This window comes from Nestor notabilis, unplaced genomic scaffold, assembly GCF_000696875.1.
Source record: "Nestor notabilis isolate BGI_N333 unplaced genomic scaffold, ASM69687v1 scaffold7039, whole genome shotgun sequence".
NCBI classification, from domain to species: domain Eukaryota; kingdom Metazoa; phylum Chordata; class Aves; order Psittaciformes; family Psittacidae; genus Nestor; species Nestor notabilis.
Window position 1 is genome coordinate 22,229 of NW_009942307.1, and position 23,040 is coordinate 45,268.

At 37.0% G+C, this 23,040-nt stretch overlaps 1 protein-coding gene across 1 annotated transcript in view; it reads left to right on the forward strand.

The window, feature by feature from the left end:
* Nucleotides 1–23,040, forward strand: part of ADAMTS18 (ADAM metallopeptidase with thrombospondin type 1 motif, 18) — a gene marked incomplete at its 5' end in the record, with an annotated part of 46,345 nt that overhangs the window by 8,982 nt on the left and 14,323 nt on the right. The window contains 8 exons of the mRNA XM_010021327.1: nucleotides 1,170–1,323; nucleotides 2,352–2,447; nucleotides 3,411–3,559; nucleotides 8,878–9,050; nucleotides 10,747–10,877; nucleotides 11,016–11,139; nucleotides 12,360–12,604; nucleotides 22,304–22,445. Of these exons, the coding sequence (XP_010019629.1) occupies nucleotides 1,170–1,323; nucleotides 2,352–2,447; nucleotides 3,411–3,559; nucleotides 8,878–9,050; nucleotides 10,747–10,877; nucleotides 11,016–11,139; nucleotides 12,360–12,604; nucleotides 22,304–22,445 (1,214 nt within the window). The remainder of the gene's footprint in view (nucleotides 1–1,169; nucleotides 1,324–2,351; nucleotides 2,448–3,410; nucleotides 3,560–8,877; nucleotides 9,051–10,746; nucleotides 10,878–11,015; nucleotides 11,140–12,359; nucleotides 12,605–22,303; nucleotides 22,446–23,040) is intronic.

Below are 23,040 nucleotides of genomic sequence, written 5' to 3' on the forward strand. Positions count from 1 at the left end.
AGAGAATTAGTAGGAAGTGAACACAAAAGAGGGCAGACACAGTGGTACCAAAGTCATTACAAAATGTAAATTAACATTAGTGGCCTTTCTCACTGGAGTTTCTCTCTTTATCTAGCTCATGCCATGAGTAAGGACATTTTGCATTTTTCATGTGTTGTTTCTGGGGGTGGAGGGGAAGGAAAAAGAGAAAGATGCCAACTATTTCTCCAGCATGTTGGCATTACTCAGTGATGCTTTTAAAGGAACTGGGTTTTGGTCTGTGTTTAATGTCATCAGGACTGAAGTCCTTTCCTGTACAATTTTCCTTTTATTTAGTTTGTTGTACATGGATAGACTATACAGGATTACTAAAAAATGTGTAGGTGGTGGTGAGACCAAATCCAGTACAGGTGGTTTAGATGTTAATTCCTTAGAGTGAGAATCAATCACCTAGATAGTGCTAGAATTCAAGGATCTGATCCTTGAATTCCTAATTAGTACCTTAGAGTAGTGGCCAGGAAAGGTGACAGAGTTCTGTTTATGCTGCAGTGATGCAACGTATTCTGAGTAAACAAGCAAATCGCAAACTAAAAAGTCATATAAGCCCTCCAACATGCAATATGGTCCAGGAGACACTTGGAAGATAAATGCAGCATGTACACATGTAAATCCATGTCTACAGTGTGGCCTTCTGTGGACATGGGTTCTTAAACATATACAAAGGAAAAAAGTAGACTGTAGTGAACCTTTGGACACAGGAACCCAAGGCACACTAGCTGTGGCAGCCTTTGTTGTCAATGCACACAGAACAAATGCTGAAATGAGACAGCATGCCTGTTGATTCTTGCTTTTGGGAATCTATTTAAGGGAAAGGAGCAGACTAGATCATCTTGCTCATGGTCACACAGATATAAAGGGAGAAAAAGAATTTGAAATCATTCATTGTTGTTGTCACAACAGTCCCAAAGCCTGGAAATTCCTGCTTCCTTAAAACTTTGCAGGTCAGGCTACCAACAAGACATCAAGATCTTTTGGCTCCTGCAATAAGATAAGTTTCTCATTTCACTGCGTACCTCTAAAGCTAGTTAAAGGTACTGTATACCATATTATGTGTTTTTGCTGGTCTGTAGCAAATTAAAATATTTTGATATAAAGATCATGGTCATGATTAATATACATTCTCATTATAGTACAGCTCAAGCTGCCTGCCTGATTGATGAACCTAAGCAAACAGGACAGTATAAATACCCTGACAAACTGCCAGGGCAGATCTATGATGCTGATACCCAGTGCAAATGGCAATTTGGAATGAAAGCAAAACTGTGCAACCTCAGCTTTGTAAAGGTACCTATTGACATACTTTTGAAAAGTTAAAATTCCATTAAAGAACTGCAGTATATGAAATAAATACAAGTAATACAGTGTTCTCCAGCAGCCCGGGCTATTTGTCTTCTTTATCTCGCTTGCCAATTTGCTTTGAAGGTACTGGCCTCTTTTGAGGAATATCACAATCCCAAGAGAGTTTCAGAAGGAAATGTTCTTTACAGGAGTTCTAAGGAGTGCAGTTGAATACAGAAGACCCATGAGTCCTTGCCTACTATGATAAGGGAAATTACCAGGCAGTAGAGTTTTGACAAAGCTTGCATAGGGTGTGGGGTAAGAAGGACTAAATTTCTTGTGTTTTATGCATAGACAGCACAGCCTGGGAAAGATCCATAGGGTTATTTTAGAACAATAAAGGTTAAATTTAGATTAACCAATTATTTTAGTAACTGCTACACTCTTTGCTGATCTCTTCAGAGGAGACATTTTACTAAGTAATCTAGAGTGCTCATTCTGAAAAGAAGTATTGTCATTTTTTTTACTCCTGTTATTATCCTGGAGTATTTTGATTTATTTTATACTAACCACATTTATCAGGTGATTGCAGCTGTGTTTCTTCTATAGTTAATTAACAAAAAAGAGAGAGGGAACAGCGGTGTGGAGAGACTTTTTTAGATCTCTCTTCGGGTTTAGAAAATCTAGTCTCTTCATAGTATCATAGTCCCTGTAGACTTGATGAAATTCTAGCCTTGAACTTTTTAACACTGTTTCTTTTCTACTACAGTCTCACACTCAAAATAGTTTTAAAGGATAGATAAGTGAAATGGTGCATAAACGGGGAGGCAATATAGAGGATATGGCTGTGCTATGAATCTTAAACCCTGGATTTTCTAAAGTCAGAAAAGGTTTTATTTATATGATTTCTAAAGTAGCAGAGGCATGTATCATTTGTTACTCTTTGTTTGTTACTCAAGCTTTGTTACTCTTTCTAAATACCAGGAAATTATGGGAATTATGAGTACTGCAGTGGGTACTTTTTGTCTTTTCAGGATATATGCAAATCTCTTTGGTGTCACAAAGTGGGCCATAGGTGTGAGACAAAGTTCATGCCAGCAGCAGAAGGAACAGCTTGTGGTATAAGTATGGTAAGTTGTTTTATAAATAGGATATTATCATTCTAACTTGCTTTTAGACTATACTGGGTCAAATACGAGCTCTTGTCAAGAACAGTTTTATCTAGATCCCTGCAGGTTTGCTATCATGAACTTCGAGATTGCTCTGTAAAACACTGTATTGCGATGTATAGTCAGGACTGGCCCCCAGAGAGGCATTTATCTGATGGTAGGGAGTGATGCTTCTCATTGAGCTGTGGAACCAGATATAGCTGGCAAATTTAAATCAGTAAAAAAATCCATTCATTTTCAGAGAAGTTAGATCAAGGCTTCAAATTCCACTCAGATATAAACATTCCTTAAGCCATAATATTTGCTGTACAAAGGCCATCATGTATATTATCATCAATTATCACTGCTAGATAAGCATGGTTATTTGTTTTAGTTGAGCCTTCTAATTTATGTGAACCTTCTAATTTACAGTCATCAGTAGTTACCAGTTTCAGTTTCATTCCAGTAGAATATTTAATTTTCACGTTACTGACAAATGTTCTATTTCACTTTTTCGCTTTCTGCAGTATTTCATAATTGAATGATAAAAGAGAGAGATCTTAGCAGAATTTTAGCAGGCTATTTTCAAATTACATGGGAGGTTTTGAGGTTCTGATAACACAGAACAACAAATTAACATGGATTTTTTGGAGGGGAAGAGTAAGCCAATAAAACACTCTGCAAGAGTTTTGAAAATTTGTACCTCAAAGATCGTCAGCTCCCAACACAGACGAATTTTAGGACATTCCTTATCTATACCATTGTGTATACAATATCTTATGTCAGAGTCCTTGTCCTACTGTGAACTATCTCACTGAATTCAGTGGGTGACCTCATGTTTGGTAGGGTTAAGCACAGGAGTTTTTAAAGGTGGATTTTTTTCTTTTTTTCATCTACTACATACTAGTAACTCTGATGGGATGTTTTTCGGCATTCTTTTGGCAGTGGTGTCGAAGAGGACAGTGTGTCAAATACGGTGATCATGGACCCAAGCCTGTAAATGGCCAGTGGTCTGCCTGGTCTGAGTGGTCAGAGTGTACTCGCACTTGTGGAGGTGGGGTCACGTATCAAGAAAGACACTGCAATAATCCAAAGTAAGACATAGATGTGAAAACGTATTATTTGATGTTATTTATGTTAATAGAACAAAAAAAAAACAGAGTCCATTTCTGTAAGGAAATAATAGGTGTGAAAATGTTTCTAAAACCTTTCTTTCATGCCTAATATGACCAATTAGCTGAAAGACAGAAATATGTCCTGATACTAGAAAGTAGTGGCTGGCTGAAGACTGCTAGGGGTCTAGAACATCTACAGCCCAACTTTCTCAATTTATTTTGTGACACTACAGTTTGTCAAATACCTGCAGAAGCAACAAAACACCACACAGACATATTCACACCTAGTAATTTAAGAGCAAGGGAAAAAGGTTTTAAAAGCTAGTAAGACTTCTGATGAGATCATATTGTTGAGGATAATAAACTAAAAATGTTTAAATTCAGTATCAAAATGGTTATAAAAATATGTCTTAATACGTCCGTCAAGTTCTTTGCATTCTTCTATGTTTCACAGGCCTGAATAAAGTAGCTGAACTAATTGTATCCTAACTAATGAAACATTTCTGGTATTTTCCTCTAGTGAATGTCCTATCACTGTAAATACTATTATTCCTTACAAAACTAATTCAAAGTAGAGGTAAAGTGTTACCTGACCAGCATCTTTCCCAAGTATTCAATTCACTTCAACTTACAAGTAAAAAAGGATTTCACTGTTTTATTTCATACACAACTTCAACAGGCATAGACACATGTATTCTTCACTGCACACAATAAAAACGGCATTTACACTACAGTAATAAAACCCAGAGAAAATATGACACAGTTTATATGAGGCTGTAAAGAAGCCTCACACCTACTATACAGTGCTGCAGTAATAATATCCACGTTTCACATACTATGTTATAGGAAAATGTGAGTTAGTTAAAATAGTCTTTGTTACCCTCACTCAGCCAAGCCAACTTTTGCAGATCTGAGCAGAGCATTTTCTCAACCTTTTCTGTTGTTTCCCAGTGTATTTTGATAAATAAAATTACTTGGTAGTTTCCTTTATTAAACTATTTAGCAAGAGAAGAATAAGTCTCAATTACACATCATACATCTATTTTGTTTTTAATGCTTTGGTCCCTGTTCTTTGCATTTATTCATAAGCCTTCCTTTACTTTTCCTCTGTGACGATAGTTGACATGTTTCAGTTTGGTGCACTATTATAACTGATAATGACTTCCAATGGTCCTCAAACAGAAGCTCTTTAATATGAAGAATGTCTGCTACTATAGCATTATATATTTAAAACTTGCATTCAGAGTGATCTGTCTGATCTAGTTAAAATAAAACTTGATGCAAGACTTAGTATATCCAAGTAAGAGTTGATACCAGAACTGGATCATATTTATACTAAATTTAATTTTATTATTGTAGTGGTAATTCAGATCAAAAAGAAGCGACTGTAAATCTCTCTCAGAGTCTGAGCGATGAAATGACAGGACTATAAATAAGCCATCCACATAACAGCACACAAATATCTAGGTAGCTGTATTTTCCATAACAGCACTTCTGTATATATGTGGAATCCTTAGAAAAATTACACCATCCATTCTCAGTGTTATGCCACATGGAACAATTTATAACCTAGTCACTGTTCATTGTTCACCTCTATAACTACATACAAACAAAGAATAATGATTTCTTTCTTCTTGAACTTCTGAAATATATTTTGGTACATGTATGTATATTATTTGATATGTAATATATTTATTTAATTTTCCCTAATCCAGATTTGTGTAGGAGCTAATGTTTATTTTGTTCAAAAGCTTGATAGATGATTTTGGATAGAAAAATTTTGAGAATGACAAAAACATAAGATTTCTGTAAGAGATTAGGACAAGGGGTGTGGATCTCTGGAGAACTGACTGGACTCTAAAATAAGGTTTTTAAATAGGTAGTTCACTTTCAAATTCACTTCTTTTGAACATCAAGGAAGATGTCTAGGTTTCCAATGATTTTAAAGGTGAAACATGTTATTAGAAGCTTAAAGATAGGTGAAAAACATGAATTCAGGCTGCTGCTCGTGAAAATCTCATTGCCTGTGTTTGTATGTGAAATTCTCCTCTTGCAAATATCCAACCAATTCCCTTCCCTTTCTCTTGGCAACTTTAAGACAGACCTTGTGATCACACTCAAACAGCTCTGGGTATGGCTACTGAAATACCACCGGAGTTATGTACGAATCCATAAGAACAAACACCTATGGAGGTCATCTGTAGAACACAGGACTATGCAGATTTGCTAAAATCATTATGTTTCTGTAAATTGTCACAGCATTAGTTTCATGGATCTGGTTTTCATACATCATAACATTTTACAATTGAGGTACTTCTCCAAGATAGAAATAGATTACATAATTTAATAGTTTAGCTGGGAAAGAACCTGAAGAGTGCCCGAGAGATTTAAAGTGATGCCTAAATCATATCTGTGGGAGTGCATTCTACCCAGCTCTCAATAGCGCATTGTTCAGTAAGAGCAGAATGGAGTTTTAGGCATATATGCAATTAAAAAACTAAATCAAAATTGTTTGAACATGACTTCTGCATCTTTTGTTTACGATACTTCTAACAGTGATTGCAGAAAATGCGGACATAAACTGGTGCAAAATCATGACGCTATTTAAAAATGAAGACTGTGAAAGATCTTGTAGACCTTTCAAATTCAAGCAGAATAAAATAGTCTAGCCTTGAAAACTATTGTAATACAGTCATAATATCAGCAGAAATGTGCTCAAATTATGACAAAACATCAAGAAACAGGAGTCCAGAATTTCAGTCTAATTCCCTTTGTAAGGCAAAAATTACTTTCCTTGATCAGGTTAATTCCAGGATTTCTTGCTCTGTGTTTCATTGCAGTGAATATCTGGTTTACTTTCATTGTTCATGAAGTCTATTCTTAAAAGGGTACTGAATAATTACTTGAAGTTACATTTTGAGTCTTCAATAAAGTGGAGTACTTACATCTTTGTACTTGAACTCATTTTGCTGGCTTTTCTCCCCAGATTTCTCCTTTTTCAATTACCCTCAGCGAGGCCTCAGCTCTAACAGCATCTGTTCATGCAGGTACCCTTACCTATGCATGCCAGCACTGGGGAGGTACACAGATGAAAAGTTTAGGCTCTATCTGTATTAGGAGCACTGTACCACTACAGAAATATTGGAATACCCTCTGCAAAGTGTTCCATTGCACTCACAGTTATGCTAAGAGATCTTTGGCAGGCAATCAAGCCAGAATCTACTGGTGGTATAAACATCACCAATAAAATCATGATTTTGTTAGTGAAATAATAGTTTTTTCTTTGAAATGGGGTTTTGTAGATCTACATCTAGTTTCCTGTGAATTACTTAATTCTTACTGACATCTTGCTGGTAAAAATGAAGGTGGGGAAGTTTCCATAATTCTCTGGCCAACAGTTTCAGTAATGGGAGTGTACTGTAATATTAAAATATTGTAACAGAGCTGGGAAACAGAATGCCTCTTCCAGTGCTCCCTTAGTTTGGTGGAACTTTATACCATCCTCAAACGCAAGACTGTGGCTAGAAATCATGATCTAGCCATAAATAATTCCATTATATTGCTTATTTGGTGGCATTTACTTGGAAGAAGGTTGTTTCTTTTCCTTACACTAAAGGAGATTTGTTCTCTGGGGCTAAAAGAGGTCAAAAATCATACATGTGCTGAAGCTGTAAAGAAAGCCTGTAGATAACTGACTTGGGACCCAATGGTTTGGCTGCCTTAACTCAAAGCTCTCACTGATTGCACAAAGTCAACATAAATACTCTCTGCCTTCACTGATGTCACTATTCCCCTGCCCATCACAGACTGAATTGCCATTAACTAGGACAGAAAATCAGAGTTAGTTTTAAGACTTTTGCCGTTATACCCAGTTGTACATAGAGCTGCACATGAGTCTTCACCTCTTCCTTTGAAAGATTGTTTTGTAGTCCAGAATTCTGGAAAAGGTAGATACTGTGTACATTCAAAATTGTTTCAAAACATAAACCCCAAGCCTCAGCTTGATTAAAAGGTTGGACATATGTGGGTTAAAACTGATGATAAAGCAAACAGAAAAAGCACCTGGGTTTTCTCATCCATGTTGCACCAAGCTGTTTCCATAGTACTCCAGTCAAATGCATGCCAAATGAAGTTATGGGGAATCATTGTTTAGGGATTTAAACAAACAATGCACTGCAACTGTATCCTTTATACTATTATTATAAATTTTTATTGTTAATATTATTATTATTCATTATTTTATAGTATTCTAATTTTTTCCCTAATGTGTGTGTAAAGTGGGTAAACTGTCCACTGAAAGATCACAGTTTATCTTCCAATTATGCATGTTCCCTAATTGTTAAAACTCAGTAGATAAATGTGTGTAAGTGCAGCACTGCAGCATTGTTACATTTCTTTCACTTGCTGCAGGAAATTGCATAATTTAACAAACAGTTCTTAGAACGGGGTGTTTTGAAGACCTGGCTCAGTACTTACAGATGTATATCTCAGCATTGTGAAACTGCAAAAATAACATCAGTGAATTCCTGTGTAGATCCATAAGGAATACAGAAGTGAGAGAATAAATTTCTCAGCAGCTTGCGAGAAAAAGAAGGAGTTCTTACATTTTACATTGTTTTACAGTGGTGTGCATAGACCAAATAGTTAAAAAAATTATATTCTGGTAACATAAGATACTAGCAAAAGAATAGCACATGCTCTTTTCATTCTGGCCAAAATTAAGGGAAATGCCCAGGTAAGGCTTGCTGAAATGGACGTGACATGCTTGAAGTTATCCATGAATCCTAACATAAACAGCAGGACAACTGTGCACAGTCCTTGTTTCCTTTGACTGTTTAAAACCACATTGTTTCAAAATGATTTACAAAACATGAATAACCAAATGTAATTATTCATTCTGTTTATGTTTGATCAGTGTTATGTTATCCTTTATTAAGTCTTATTGTGATAGGTAATTCTTTGCACATGTTCATTCCTGGGTTACAGCAGGGTATGAATAGCTATATAACAAGATTGAAACCAGCCAATACAGAATAGCCCTATAAATTTAAATTAGTGAAAACATGATTCACCTCTAGATGGTTGCATCTTTGCTGAGTTAGCAGTAACCCAAGTTGATAATTCATGGCAAATGCTTTGCTTGGGTTTAGGAATTATGAAAATGAATGGCCCATATAAGAAATACTGATCTCCTAAGACAATCTGTCCTCTCATTTTCTCTGTATTCTCATGCACATGTAACATGCCAATCACACAAAAAGTGGAGTTTGCAAAAGAAGGTTTTTTCTTTTTTATAGGCCACAGTATGGAGGCAAATTCTGCCAAGGTTCCAGTCGTATTTATCAGCTTTGTAATCACCAGCCGTGTCCTGCAAACAGCTTGGACTTCCGTGCCCAGCAGTGTGCAGAGTACAACAGCAAACCTTTCCGGGGATGGTACTACAAATGGAAGCCATATACTAAAGTAGAAGGTAATGATGCCACAGCTCTGATGGTAAAAGGCAATCACAGGAAGCAAGTTATAAGCTGCAATTCATCCATGTTCTTTGGGCAAATATCACCCTGATGTAAGCAAACAGAAATTCAGTTGGCTTATTTGAGATGTGTTTGCTTTCTAGCACAGTTGAATCCGGCTTCCCGTGCCATACTGCCTGTATGAACACGCAGAATTGATCACGGTTGTGAATTTGAATCTTTGTCCTCAGCATGACTCCCTGGCTGTTGCTACCCCTCTTTTTCATTTTATATTATGTATCAGTTAGTGTAAAACCAAACCAAAACAATTTCCATGGATTTTTCAGCCTGGGAAATGCAAGCTCCCACAATAACATTTCCAGAATCTTCCTTCCTTTGGAATGTTCTCAGATTTCAAAACGTAACAATAAATCAACCTTTTGACTTTTCTGCTGGTATAGTCCCATGAGAATTGGAAAAACAAACAATGCACTGGCAAAAAGTTTTTGAAGTCATCTTTTACTAAGACATCCTCATAAAGTTCAGTTCTCAATAACTATTTCTTGTCTTTTGTACAAGCAAAGTTTATTTTTACTTTATACATCTTAATTTTGCAAATATTTTCAATCAGTATTCATTTTTATCTGATACAACAAATATTTCTGCAGTTTGAAATCACAGTATGGAGCTGCAGTTGCTACTACTTGATTAAAAGTGGATGAATTATATTACATTGTAGCAGCTTCAGTTAGCACCTGTACAAATTTGGATTTGTTGGCATAAGTGTATGGTTATATATATGCACACACATAGACGTATATGTAACTTTCATTCATAGCCTGATTATGTTTTCTTTAAAAGTCTTTGCAGGCATTTTCATGGGTATATAGGAATCTACGTCCTAACAGCCAATGTGAACAGAGAAAAGAGGAAATACAGTTTCACAGTGTGTAACAACAATGGATCTTGTATAAGAGGGAGAATAATGCATCTTGTTTAGTAGAAATTAAGGTAGCCTATGTTGGTTTTAAAGGTAGGGGCTGCATTTAGTAAAAGAAGTAGGTGCTTAAAATTAGGGACAAAGGGCATAATTTTCAAAAGCAACACATCCCCAAGTGACTCTGAACTTGAAAAGGCCTGTCCGTATGTTCTTAGCTGCTTTGCAAAATCTAATCCAAGATCTGCGTTTACAGTCCTGAAAACATGATGTGTTTTCAGAATTGCTATGGGTACCTTGCCTCTGCAGAAAGTACTATTGACAATCCAGCTGCTTATCTAATAATAGAAAGACAATACTTTGAATCCAATTTCGTGTTCTTCAGAATTTTGTTACACTGTTTTATGTGTTGCATGTACTATTTGTACTAAAATTATGTATTTCAGCAATTGTGGCAATATTTACAATTGCATGAGTTTTGTCTATGTAGAATTAATCAGCCCTTTATAAGCATAACATACTGTGCATATATAACAAGAAATTTGATCGACAGTCAAACCCACATCTTCTTCTAAAGCAGCTTAATATAAGCTACTGCATTTGGCTGTATTTATGTCCATCTTGGGGTCCTAATATGCCACCACACAAAACTGTAGCTTGCCAGCTAGGATGCAGGAAGAGACAATAACAGGATGCTTTTGACTTTTGTTTAAACTGTGCTGCAGGTCTGCTAATACTTTCTTGTCTTGTTCTTTGTTTTTGGTTTTTACCCCCAGAGGAAGATAGATGTAAATTGTACTGCACAGCTGAAGACTTTGACTTTTTCTTTGCAATGTCGAGCAAAGTGAAGGATGGAACTCCGTGTTCTCCAAATAAATATGATGTTTGCATTGATGGACTATGTGAAGTAAGATAAAATTAAGTTTCTTACGATCCTAATGTCTATTTTTTTTTAAAGTGGGCAATTGACTCCTTTATGGAAAATGCAGCTGTTTCTTCAAATTCCCTTGTGTCTGAGTCCTTCACTTGTGCCTTTTGGTTGCAGCAAGTAGGGTGTGATCATGAACTTGGTTCCAAAGCTGTATTGGATGCTTGTGGAGTTTGTAAAGGAGATAATTCAACATGCAAGTTCTTTAAAGGCCAATACTTGATCCAGCACAAAGCTAATGGTAAGGAAAGCTGTTCCACATGATCATCAATTCATTGCTCTGCTGTATCCCCATGTAATAAATATGATTCCTTGCTCATTAGGGCAGTGGCTACAAGTCCAGATGTGAACTGAAAATCACAGGGAGAGTGAGAGGAAAGTTCACATTTCTCCTGTTTCTTGGTAACAAGAAAGCTATGAGCATAAGTCTTAGTTAGTTAATTTGCAAGCATTTTTCTTGTTTCTTAAGCCACATTTTCCCTTTACGTGTGAATTTCCTTTTAAAAGAGATGTTAGGATTCAGGCAATTGAAGGAATAGCTGTCAACAGCTCTGACTGGGATGGGACTGTATAAAAAGTGATATACAGCACAATGCCAAACATGACAGTATTTCCATGTCCGTTTTCAAATGAAGTTGCTGGAAACTATCCAGCTGATTCAGTGGATGATCCCATCGCTGGGAGATGGACTTTCCTTTAGTGGACTGTCACAGGCTTCTTGTGAAATAATCTCACTGTGCTGCAGTTTCTCAGGCATAAAATGCAGATAGTATTTTTTAACCCATGGGGGTATTTTGAGGATCCATTTACTGTTGATCATAAGACATGTCACTACTATAGTAATACAGGACATTGTTTAGGATATAGTAATAAAAAGGTATAATGCTAGAAAAATAACCTAAACTGAATGCTCTGTGAAATTAGCTGTGTGCATTGCGTGCTGGAGATCAGCAGCACTGTCTCATCTGATTTTAGAAGGAATGACATTTTGACAGGCTCAGAGTTCAGTGGCTCACACCGGGGAAATCCTGTGGTACACAGGGCTTTCCGAAAGCTCTCTGCATCCCAGTTCACCTCACCCCAAAAAAACTTGTCCAAGATGGAAGTAGTACCTTCCGACTACTGTAGGCAACTACAGCGAAAACATGGTAAAACAGTTGCAGGGAAACCACCATTAGCTGTTCTGCATTTTTCTATGGGAACTTGCTTTTTCTTGTCTTTAATTACCAAGAAAAATTCCAGGAACTGAAATACCTCAGAGTAACTCTGATTACAGGCTGCATGGGGATGTGTGTGTAAAATCAGAACTGATTTCTCGTGGAAACAAAGTAACTTTGGTGGATCAGAACAGTTATCTTCAATCTCTTCTAAACTGCAAAAACTTCGAACTGCCTCAGAAATGATAAGTCATCTGTACCTGTATGACAACAGCAAAAGTGTTGCTTGCTTCTTTCATTTCAGACTACTATGCTGTAGTCACTGTTCCAGCAGGAGCACGCAGTATACAGCTCCATGAAATGCAGATCTCCACCAGCTACCTTGCAGTGCGCAACCTTGGTAAAAAGTATTATCTGACAGGAGACTGGACAATTGACTGGCCAGGAAAGTTCTCTTTTGCTGGAACAGTTTTTGATTATCAACGCTCTTTTAACCATCCAGAGAGTCTATATGCAGCAGGACCGACTAATGAGACGCTGGTCTTTGAAGTAAGCTTTCTTCTGTTTATTCTTCCCTTGATGTCTATTACAGAATTAGTAAAGACAGCTTTAGCTCTGCACTGTAGCTCTCGGCAAGATTAAAGAATAGCGTTGAGTCATGACAGTATTCAGACTTAATTGTGTGGTCATGCTAGATGGAAAGGCCTTTCGCTAGTTTAGCAAGGTCTGAAGTTTATCAAACTGTCACAAATTCAGTGAAAAGGAAGGTGAGTAAACCATACCATATAGCATGATTTCTCTGTTGCTGCACAATGGTTATAGATCTTATAAACACATCCCATAAATGGTATACAATAAAATTCAGTGATGTAAAAATCAAATCTGACATTATGGCAAGGCTTAATGCTAAGAGTTTCAAATAATGCTTCTGAAATTGCAGGCACATGTAGCCAGTGTAACACCTACCCTGGGACACAGAAGGTCAAAGTACCACACATAGGCTCCTGTGTAATTTCTGTTGGTTCAGTTTTATTGGTGATAGCATCTGAACTAATGAATTTTATATATGTTTATCTCCCAGTCAAATTTGTATCACCTATTCTGTGTGCCAGATGTTCTGTATTGAAACTATATTTAATAGAAAGTTATTTTGGTACTTATGTGGTTTGTTCCAGTGTTACACTTTTGAAATTGGCCAGCAATACTTCTGTTCTAAGAAAAATCTCTTTCTGCATTGAGTTACTTTACTAGATTTTCTCTTAAAACGCATCAGAAGATCTGAGGGCCTATTTCTGGTCCAATTGCTCAAGTCTTTGCTTCCTGGTAACTACATTAGTTTGCCTGTTTTGTCAGAAAGCTCTAGCAGATCTTTGGCTTTGTAACTGATCCGTTGTGTCTGCTTTGGTGAATCCTTCCCTGTGAGAAGGAAGGAGTCCTCCCCAGAAGGGATTCAGTTCCTTCCCACACCTTCCGGCACCACTCTGGTCACCCACTATCAAAGGCAGAGCTTTCAGTGGTGTGCACTTGTGCTCTTCTCTGAGGCATCAGCCTGCAGTTGTTCACCCCACCACAGAACACCATCCCCAAAAGCAGCTCTGCAGGAAGTAGGAGGAACAGTTAGCTGGGAGCTCCACACCCCATCTACCTTAGGCAGCTTTGTTCCATTAAATTAAGACAAACAGTTAAGTGTAGATTGTAACATGAAATATATTCATCAAGGAGTATTTAAACTTTCACAAGTATTCAGTCATGTTACTTGGAATACTGAAGAGCCTTACTGCTACCTGTACTGATTGAGTCATGACCTTAAACGTATCTTTAAGAACCACTGAAGTTCATGGACTATGAACACTTGTTGAAGTACTTTAGGATGAACACGTTTTAGAACAGACAGTCTGACATGGACTAAAGGTGTGTATTTTCACAAATTACTATCATAATTTGCAATGCCTTTTAAAACATTTTTTCTGAGTCAAAAGAATTTTCAGTTTGGGTATATATGTGCATAGGGATGCTTTAGTCCAAGGAAGAGTTTGGTCTACAAGTTGCAGACACACTTCTCCGTCTGCAAAACATCTCTAAAGCAGCCTTACACCAAAGAAACAAGCACACTTATAAATACTATAAAATGTTAAGCTGAACTCTCAGGAATCTTATTTGTCATAATGCAAAGTAGATTAAACTATATTATTACAGAGCTAAAGTATGAATAATAAATTTCCTGCAAGATGCCTTACTTGGCTGCATATCGTGCACATACTTTGCAGAATAAAGATTAAAGAAAGAAATTTTAATGCCAAATAACACTTCTATTTTCATCCTATCAAATTATGCTAAACAGTTTTATTAAGATTTAACATTTAACTGGAGGCTATTGCTCCTTTGAGAGCTTATTTAAACTTCCCTTGTATTTTTATTGAAATACCTACACCACTGGCATTGGCAACTAGGGATTCTAATGACTTCAAATGTTATGGTCACGTATTCCCAATTATATATATCTATGAGCTGTGGTTAAGAGTTTTTTCTTCATTTCAATAATTTAAGCAACATTCAACAAGCTGAATTCTGGAAAAAATGCAAAATTTTCTGTGTTCAGAGATCTGCATTATTTATGATTTACCAGTAATTGTAAGCAGCAAAACTGCCCATGAAAACTGAAGAAATACGCTTTTATGAGAAAATACTCATACTGCGGAAGATCTGTTTGCCGCACTAATAATGAAACAAATCCTACTTTGACTATAAATACCAGAAACTGATAGAAAGCTGAAAAAGGGAGTGTTTAAGCATACTACATTGTAGCTTTGTTTTTATTTTCCTCTCATGTAATTTTCAGAGCAGTGTACAAAAAAAGTCCTGACAGCAATTTTTTATCCAATTCAGCTGGTTTTCAGTAAGGTAAGGCTTTCCAGGGTTCAGCTTCTTCCTGTAATCTTCAGATATTTTTTCTTCATTTTTTAATTAGATTGTTTCCAAAAGAAATTTAATACCTACTTTCTAGATTAGATTTTTTTGAGCCCTTGTAAAAATGCACACTACAGGTATTGAGCAACTGAATAAATTATACACAGAAATACAGGAACTTTTATTATTCAGGTGGGCAGAAAATACAAGATTTTGTAGGTGCATTTATTGCCATTCCACTGTGATTTGAAAGACATATTAACACAGCTTTTGCCTGTTCAGTTTTGTAGTCATAGTTTTGCTAGACATTTGTGTGGTGACTCAAACAGTCCAGGTTTTCCACTGTGCTTCTGAATGCAAATCAGCCTGTATGTATCCAGAACGTTCAGGCTCTGCACGTCCTCCGAGCAACACTCATAGGAGAGGATGGGACCAGTGCTCTCCAGGTACGGGTCCAGACAGGTCTGGCAAATCTGTGCTCAAGGCAATCACTTCCTTTGAAATGCAGTCATTCTCCAAAGTATTTTCTTGAAAGAGACATCTGAAGCATGTATTAAGAGAGAAGGAGGAAGCCCAAGTCAGAAAAAAAATCTTAAAATTCCCTACTGTCTTGCATAACACAAGTTCAGCCTTGCAGTTTTACAAAATGCTTTGTATTTCTGTCTTACTGTACAGAATGTTCCCACACAGTTGTTTTTCCGTCAGGGTTTTCAATAGTTTAGCTAAGCATGTACCATTTATTCAGACAAGACTGATAAAGAGCTTTTCTTATTTACCCTGGAATTTCACAAAAAAAAAAAAAAAGAAAAAAAATAATACACATACATATATTTACATATATTCTATGTATGTAATTATGGGACCAACTCATACCAAAGAAGACAAAGGGCAGTGGATCTGTAATTTAACTAGGTTGTGGGAGAAAAAATACAAACTACAGTGGTCAAATATTTTCTGAAGAGAGCATTGTGAGTTGAATATGGAATTAAATGTGTGGGACTAGTATTTCCTGAGCACAACTACTGGAAGTATAAATGTACGATGAGATTTCAGAATTCTTTCAAACCCTTTCTGGATCATTCGAGAATTAATTTCACAGATGGAGGGAAGGCAAAAACCAGTAAACCAGTGCCCTTCAGAATTTGTGTATCTGCATCCTTCTGAAGTATTATTGATACCCTGGTGATTGTGGGTTTGTAGAAACCAGTAAAAGCTGAAATGAAAAATAATCATGGATTTAGAAGTCAGTTCCCAAAATGATCACATTCAGGTTAGATGAAATAACAATCAATGGTCAAAGCGGTAGAAATATGATAGCTAAATGATAATCTAGGAACAGAAATTAATATCAGGTTTTTAAAATATGGTTTCTGTAGCATAATCATCTCGTCTTAAATGGAAACACACTGGAGTATTTTTTTAATGTAGTTGAATATATTCAGCTCATTTATCTGTCATTCGGTCATAGGTAACATAAGGTTAACACTTTCAATTTAAAGACCTTATCAGTGTTTTTCTGTTAACTGAAAAATATTTAACTTAAGAAGAAACAAACTGTAAATTCATCATTCATTTATCCAGCTTTGCACATAAGGGAAGCCAGTGGGCACCCCTAACTGCTGAAAGGACTTTGACAAAAGGCTAGCAGGGCATGAGGGATACTGCCCTCACAGGGCTGTAGCAACACAAAACTCATACAGGGTCTACTCAGGACGTCCAGTTGTTGAGATATTCAGTCACCCTCCACAACTCACTTGCATTATGGGAAAGATTCTGAAAGGGCAAAAGAAACGGAAAAGAAAAAGGTCTGTTACCTGGGCATGAAAAAATATTGTGCGACCAGGAATTGATAAACTCATGTAAAAACACTGAGAGTTTAATAAATAATAAATAAATAATAAAAATCATTTTCTATTCCATCAGTAAATGTATGAAGAAGTGACTGATTTGAGAAGTCAAATACTATTTGAGAAAGCACTGTAAAGTTTTCAGGGTGAGATAGAAACAGAATCTTTACTGAAGTTTACCTCAAATTTGGTGAAATCCAGAAATTGTGAAATCTTTGTGAAAAACATTTATTTGGACAGCAGTAAGTAACAGATGGAGAGGATGCTTTGCAAAGAGACAGACATTCATGGGAAGAGAAGGTGAATGGAGCTCTGAGGCAGGAATATGTCTAATTAAAACCAGTAAATCACTTCCTCTTTATCAATAGGGGAAGAGAAGAGAAAGGAAGGCAGGTGGAATGACTTTACTGATGATGTAGCTGCCACTGGGAGAAAGCCAAGTTGCAGTAATAAAGCATTACATTTATTATTAGCTACTAGATGATAAATTTGTACTGATTTCCCCTAAAGAGAAAGTAAGCTAAAGAGAGCTAAGATGTGCTTATAAGATACAGATGTTGATTCAATACAGCGGATGAAAGGGTTCTCCTTTGGTAAGGAGAGATTAGCTGGACAGTATCCCTGCAGGTTGTACATTTAGCATGTGAACAGTCAAAAAAATGGAGACACAATAACAACAGAAGATAAATTTGAAACAGCTGAAGTAGAAATGAGATCATACAGGACCTTTCAAGGATACTCTATTTTTTTCCTTTTTTCTTTTTCCTTTTAATGACCTCAGTGGACTTTCTTGAAAAACTATCATTTGTCAGATGCTTTTAGCTAAGATTGTATTTAAAGTGTCTTTAGAAACAATGAAGAGATAAAGCCCCTTTTGTTTTAAAGTTTGGCTTAAGTAAGCAATGGGTAAGTCTTCCTTTACAGGTGCTTTCCAAGCAGGTGTTCTCTCCCTTTTGTTTGACATTCCTGATGTTAGCCACTGTCCAGCATCCCATCCAAGAAATGTCCATTAAAACAAGGGTTCCGGCTTAAAGTTTTTTAAACAGTTTTCCACCAGCGTATGCCTCATGATTAATTTATCCTACTGAAACCTGAGTAAATTCATGAAAGTAGAATTAATCTTGATTAGATGGAGAAATCACAGTCTGGCTTAGGATGTTGGATGTTGTGATATTTAAGCAGCATGTAGAATCACAGTAGATGACAACTGCGGGTCTCGTGAGCATAGCTCAGGCAGGCACGAGCCTGCCATGAAGACAGGTCTCTGGCTGTCCTTACTGCTGTAAATGAGGGCTCACTGCTGACAGCTTAACTCTGTCACACTCACCCAGAGAACTTAACAAAGACTTACACAGCATGGAGCGGCCCAGGAAATGTAGGTGCAATTTGAAGACTCAGATCAAGGCTACCATGCATGGATGCTGGGATTCAAAGTTTATGTTCTATATGGTGTAAATTAATGTCTTTTAATTCAGTGTGTTGCAAGTAACTTCACACACCCATCTTATGTTAAAAAGCACCTGAAAACACAGTCAGTGATAATAAAACAATGCTGATGGGCTGTTTAAAAATGCAAGCTGCAAAATGGAGTATTTTATTGGAAACTTAGGATAGACATGGGAAAGAAAAGGAATCTCAAACAAAGGAGCAGATGCACACCTAGTTTAGGAAATCTATTGATTTAGCTTTGAAATCAAAATTAGCAGCAAAAGGAAAAGGTTCTTTACTCAGGAGAGTTCAATTTATCCATTGTTTTAACATCTTGTGCCCTAAGCGAAAGCCACAGCTCTTTTTCTTCAGGATAGATCTAGCAGATTCCAGCCACAGAGTCTGTGGTTTTTGAGCTCAAGAAGCTGTAAATTTTATAACTCTGCGCCCTGCGGCAGAGCTGCTGAGTGTTGTGTCTGAAGTCAGGTGGTTGGTGTGTTAAAGGTAGACATTAAACAGTTCTGTTGAGGAACTGGAAATGTTTAAGGACGTTGTTTGCCAGCTGTAAATTTGGGAGCAAATGCCAGTTGGCTGGAAAGATGCTGGAATGCATCCAGTTAAGTAGACTAGCACTGGAGGTCTTTCCAAATTTGTAGGTCTGATAACTTGGCTGTATTTGCAGACTTCGGTTATTGGGTTGTTAAGGAAGGGCTTTATAATGAATGTTTGAAAATACGATAGAAAACTTTTTACATGCTCATTACTTTGGCAAAATTGCAACTTTGCAATAGTATTGCATTCCTGGTGAAATCTTGGTTGGACATTATACTTTGTATACTATTTTCCAACTGAATGCCATGGACTTGAGTTTTGTCTCCTACACTATTTTGCCTCTGATACTTTTCCAGAGCTTGATTTTGGCCTTTTGCTACATAGCTGGGATGACCCAGGGGGAAAAAGACCCAACTGTGATGCAGCTCTTGCTTTGTAAACATTACTTCTGGAGTCTGCTGGGTGGGAAAGGGTTTGCATGTGGGCTGCCAGCCAGGAAACAGAGTTTACCCCATCTGTCCACTGTAACTGTGCCTGCTTTCCATGGTGTGAGAAGGGATGCAGCCCAAGGTCTTGAAATAGATATGGCCCAGCTTGCCTGGTGTGCAGGACCTGCCCTCAGGCACTTGCTCAGCTGGAGGTTGTGAGTTTCTTACATCGGTGATGGTTATTCTCTGAAATGATAGGAACACATGTTGTTCTATCTCAGTCGAGATCAATTACTCTTCATTTCCATCATTATTTTGAAGCACCAGGAGGATATTGCCCTATCAGGAGTAAAAGTGGTTGCCACTTTTATCTTCTCATCCTCACTCTTTCATATTCTGACTTCTGTCGTTCAGGACGCATTCATTCTGTTTTTTGCCTCTACTACCACCAAGTGAAGAGCACTCTCAGAGACAAGTGCTCAGTCTAATACTTCAAAGTATTCTTATTTAAAAGCTGTACTGTTTTTTCAGCCACTGACATAGCACAGGTTTATGACATTTGTCAGAACCAGAAGAGACAAGGGCTCACCCTTACACAAGGGTATGGACAAAACCTCCTCCTCTTTCAACTCATGACTTACTAAAAGGCCAGATAGAATTTCAGCCTCTGCTCTTGAAGGAACACAGAGCAACTACTGAAAGGGGAGAAAGTGTTTCTGGCTGCCTGAGATGCTGAGATCTGTGCTAAGACTGGGACTTGTAGGACCTTCCAATGGGTAAAAGCAAATTAAAGCATTTTGAGGTCTGGTCTGTAAGAAGAACCAGGAAAGGAATTATTTTAATTAAAGAATAGTTTTCCAGGGCTCAATTCTTACTAGGGTTAGCACACCCTGGTTTTTTCCTGAAGCACATGTTCTGAAACTTTATGTGTTAGATATTTGTCTCAATTTGTCCTTTGGAGAAGGAGAGTATGGTGAACAAATATAATTGCATCCTATTCTTTCTAGAAACTCTGATGGCCATGGGCTTGAGGTTCAAGATTAAAGTTACTGTGTAACAGCTGTTTTAAGAGAGTTCAACTTTCTGCTATCATCAATCGGACAGCTTTCAAAAAGTAAAAATTTAGATAGAAGAGATATTTTCTTTCATCTGAAGGGACTGTTAAATCTTGTCAAACATTTACATCAGACAGTGATAAACAGCCAAGGAAGAAAAGAAAGGTGCTCATGAATTAAGCTTCAATGAGTGAGCTGAAAACTTTCATACTAAATACTCTAATTTACCTGTTCTTGGAGAATTTTCTAATCTTAATCTTCCAATGAGAAGGCATGTGCTCTCCAATTCTTTTGGAAGTATTCTGACTTCTACAGTTCTAATTGTTGTATATAGTTTGGAACATTATTAAGGTTCAGTGACTGAAATAAAATCTTTGGCTACTAAGAATTGAAAATGTAGCATCCTTTGTTTTAGAAAAGTAAAGAACACACAGTCCAGATCCTTCATGTGTTCAACATTATTGAACTGGGAGTCATGTAAATTCAGTCTGACTTTTCAATGCCATGGGTATTTTCTGTACATTTCCAGAATACTTTAAAACCTTTGGCTACATTTCAAAATGTTATTATTAATTATAAAATGTTACTATATTTTTCAGTCTTAAACAACATAAATGCAGGTTTGTTGCTGTTTTATGAAACCAGTCTCTACAGAAATCAGTATCCATGCTATGCTTAAGCACTTGGGTTAGACATGATGTGAACTTGACTGATATTTATTAGTACTTTGAATGGTAATCATTAACACAGATTGAAATTGTACTTGAAATGCTGGTGCTTACCAAAAAGCATATTTAGGACCTGAGATTAACTACACCTGCTCTTTGTATTATGATCACCAGATCCATATTGGTGAGGAATTAAAGCATAAGAGAGCTCTGTAACTGCAAACTCTTGTGCTTTTTCTACCAAGTATGAATATAAATGCATTTTTGCTACCAGGAAGTTTTAAAAATAAGTGTTCCTAAACAGAAATTTATCCCCAAATATAGGCCTGTGTCAGATGTTTGTGCATCTTGCATTGCTTATAATTCAGATTTGAAATGAATACAGTGTATTTCAGAAAGTTGCCTACATGAAAACTGCAATATAATTCAGCACTAAAACAGTACAGCCCTGAGAGGTAGGCTCCCCAGGTTCAATGACAAAGACTGGTATTATAGTCAGTAATTACCATTTCTATATTTTTTCTAACATGTTATGCTACAGTCATGAATAATTTTTTTCTCCAGTCCTATTTCTATGTAGACACCCAGGGACAGGCCTGGACTAAAGCATTATCAGCTTCAATTGTTAGGAGAAAAATACCAGCTGAGGGTCTTCTGGACAAAATATATCATCAGTCTGCATAGAAAACTGTTTTTTATCCTCAGTGTCAAGAATTGAAGTGGCCATCTCTAAGCACCTCTATTCCCAGTCTCCATACAGCTATGCTACTGATTTGCTCAAGCTTCTTTACATCTAGCATTTGAGAACTGCTTACTTACCAAGCAAAGGCTTTGTCACTCACAGAAGGCAGGAGATTTCTCCCACCCCTATTCTTCATCCATCCACTGCACTGACACAGCAAACCCAGCACCTGCCTGTGAGCCCCAGTGAACGCAGGGACACACTTGTTACAGGCTGGTTGCAGGAGCAGAGCACTGAGAGCTGGGGCAGGGGCAGCGACAAATACTACATTGCCAAAAGGTTTCAGATATTTGTCATCTATTAAAGGCATTTCTGCTTCCATAAGCCAGTCAAATGCCATCTGATTTAAAGGAGCATTATGCTGAACCACCTATTTCTTCACTCTTCTGTTATATGCCCTGCAAGTGTTAGTCCAAGCAGACACTTGGCTGTTTAGGAATTACTTTGGTGTTTTTTAGTTTATTGAAAAATTAGGTGTCCTGAAAATTCTTTCACAAACATGGTGCATATAGATTATCTGTACCATGTTCAGTTCTTCCTACTTCAGAATGACAAAATCCTTTTTCTTTTACTCCCTCCTTTTTTAAAAAAAAAAACCAAACTCCAAATGCTCCTCTACAGATCCTGCTACAAGGCAAAAATCCTGGGATTGCTTGGGAATATACGTTTTCCAAAACCAACAGTGAAAACAAGACGTCTGTCAAAAAACACAGCTACTCCTGGGTGACGGTGCAGTCAGAGTGCTCAGCTACCTGTGGTGGTGGTAGGTAACTTCCCAATTTCCAGTTGTCATTGTTTTCTCTTTTTTAAAGCATCTCGAACATTTCAGCTGTCTTTAATTTTGCAAACGTGTATCAAGACATATGGAGGTTACACTGAACACCTGGTCCCTAATTTTTTATCTGACAACTTACAGTATAGGTGAAATACCTTTATACTTCCTTTATAGTAAAAAAAAGATCACGCCAGTCTCAGTTCATGTCACTTACAGTGACTCAGTCTTTTTTCTTTAGGTCAGTCTATAGCCATATGATATCTTGCTGTTGAAGTAATGCGGGAAGTAAATATGTGCTTTGATGTTGCTGTAATTTGGGAACAAAGAAAGATAGCAAATAATGAATAAAATTTGTCTTACATGTAGAGAGTAATTGGAGACTAAAATATTATCAAGACCTTTACTAACAGTTGTACCTTAATTTTCTCACTGTTAAAATACAAATACTCGAGTTCTGCCAGGTTGAAGTCTGAAATCCTATATAAGCTAAGGATTTCTTATTACCATATTTCTATAGGTGTTTGATTTGTGCAGATCATCTGTTTGTTCTTCTAAATACTGGATGTTCTGTCAGTGAAGGTAA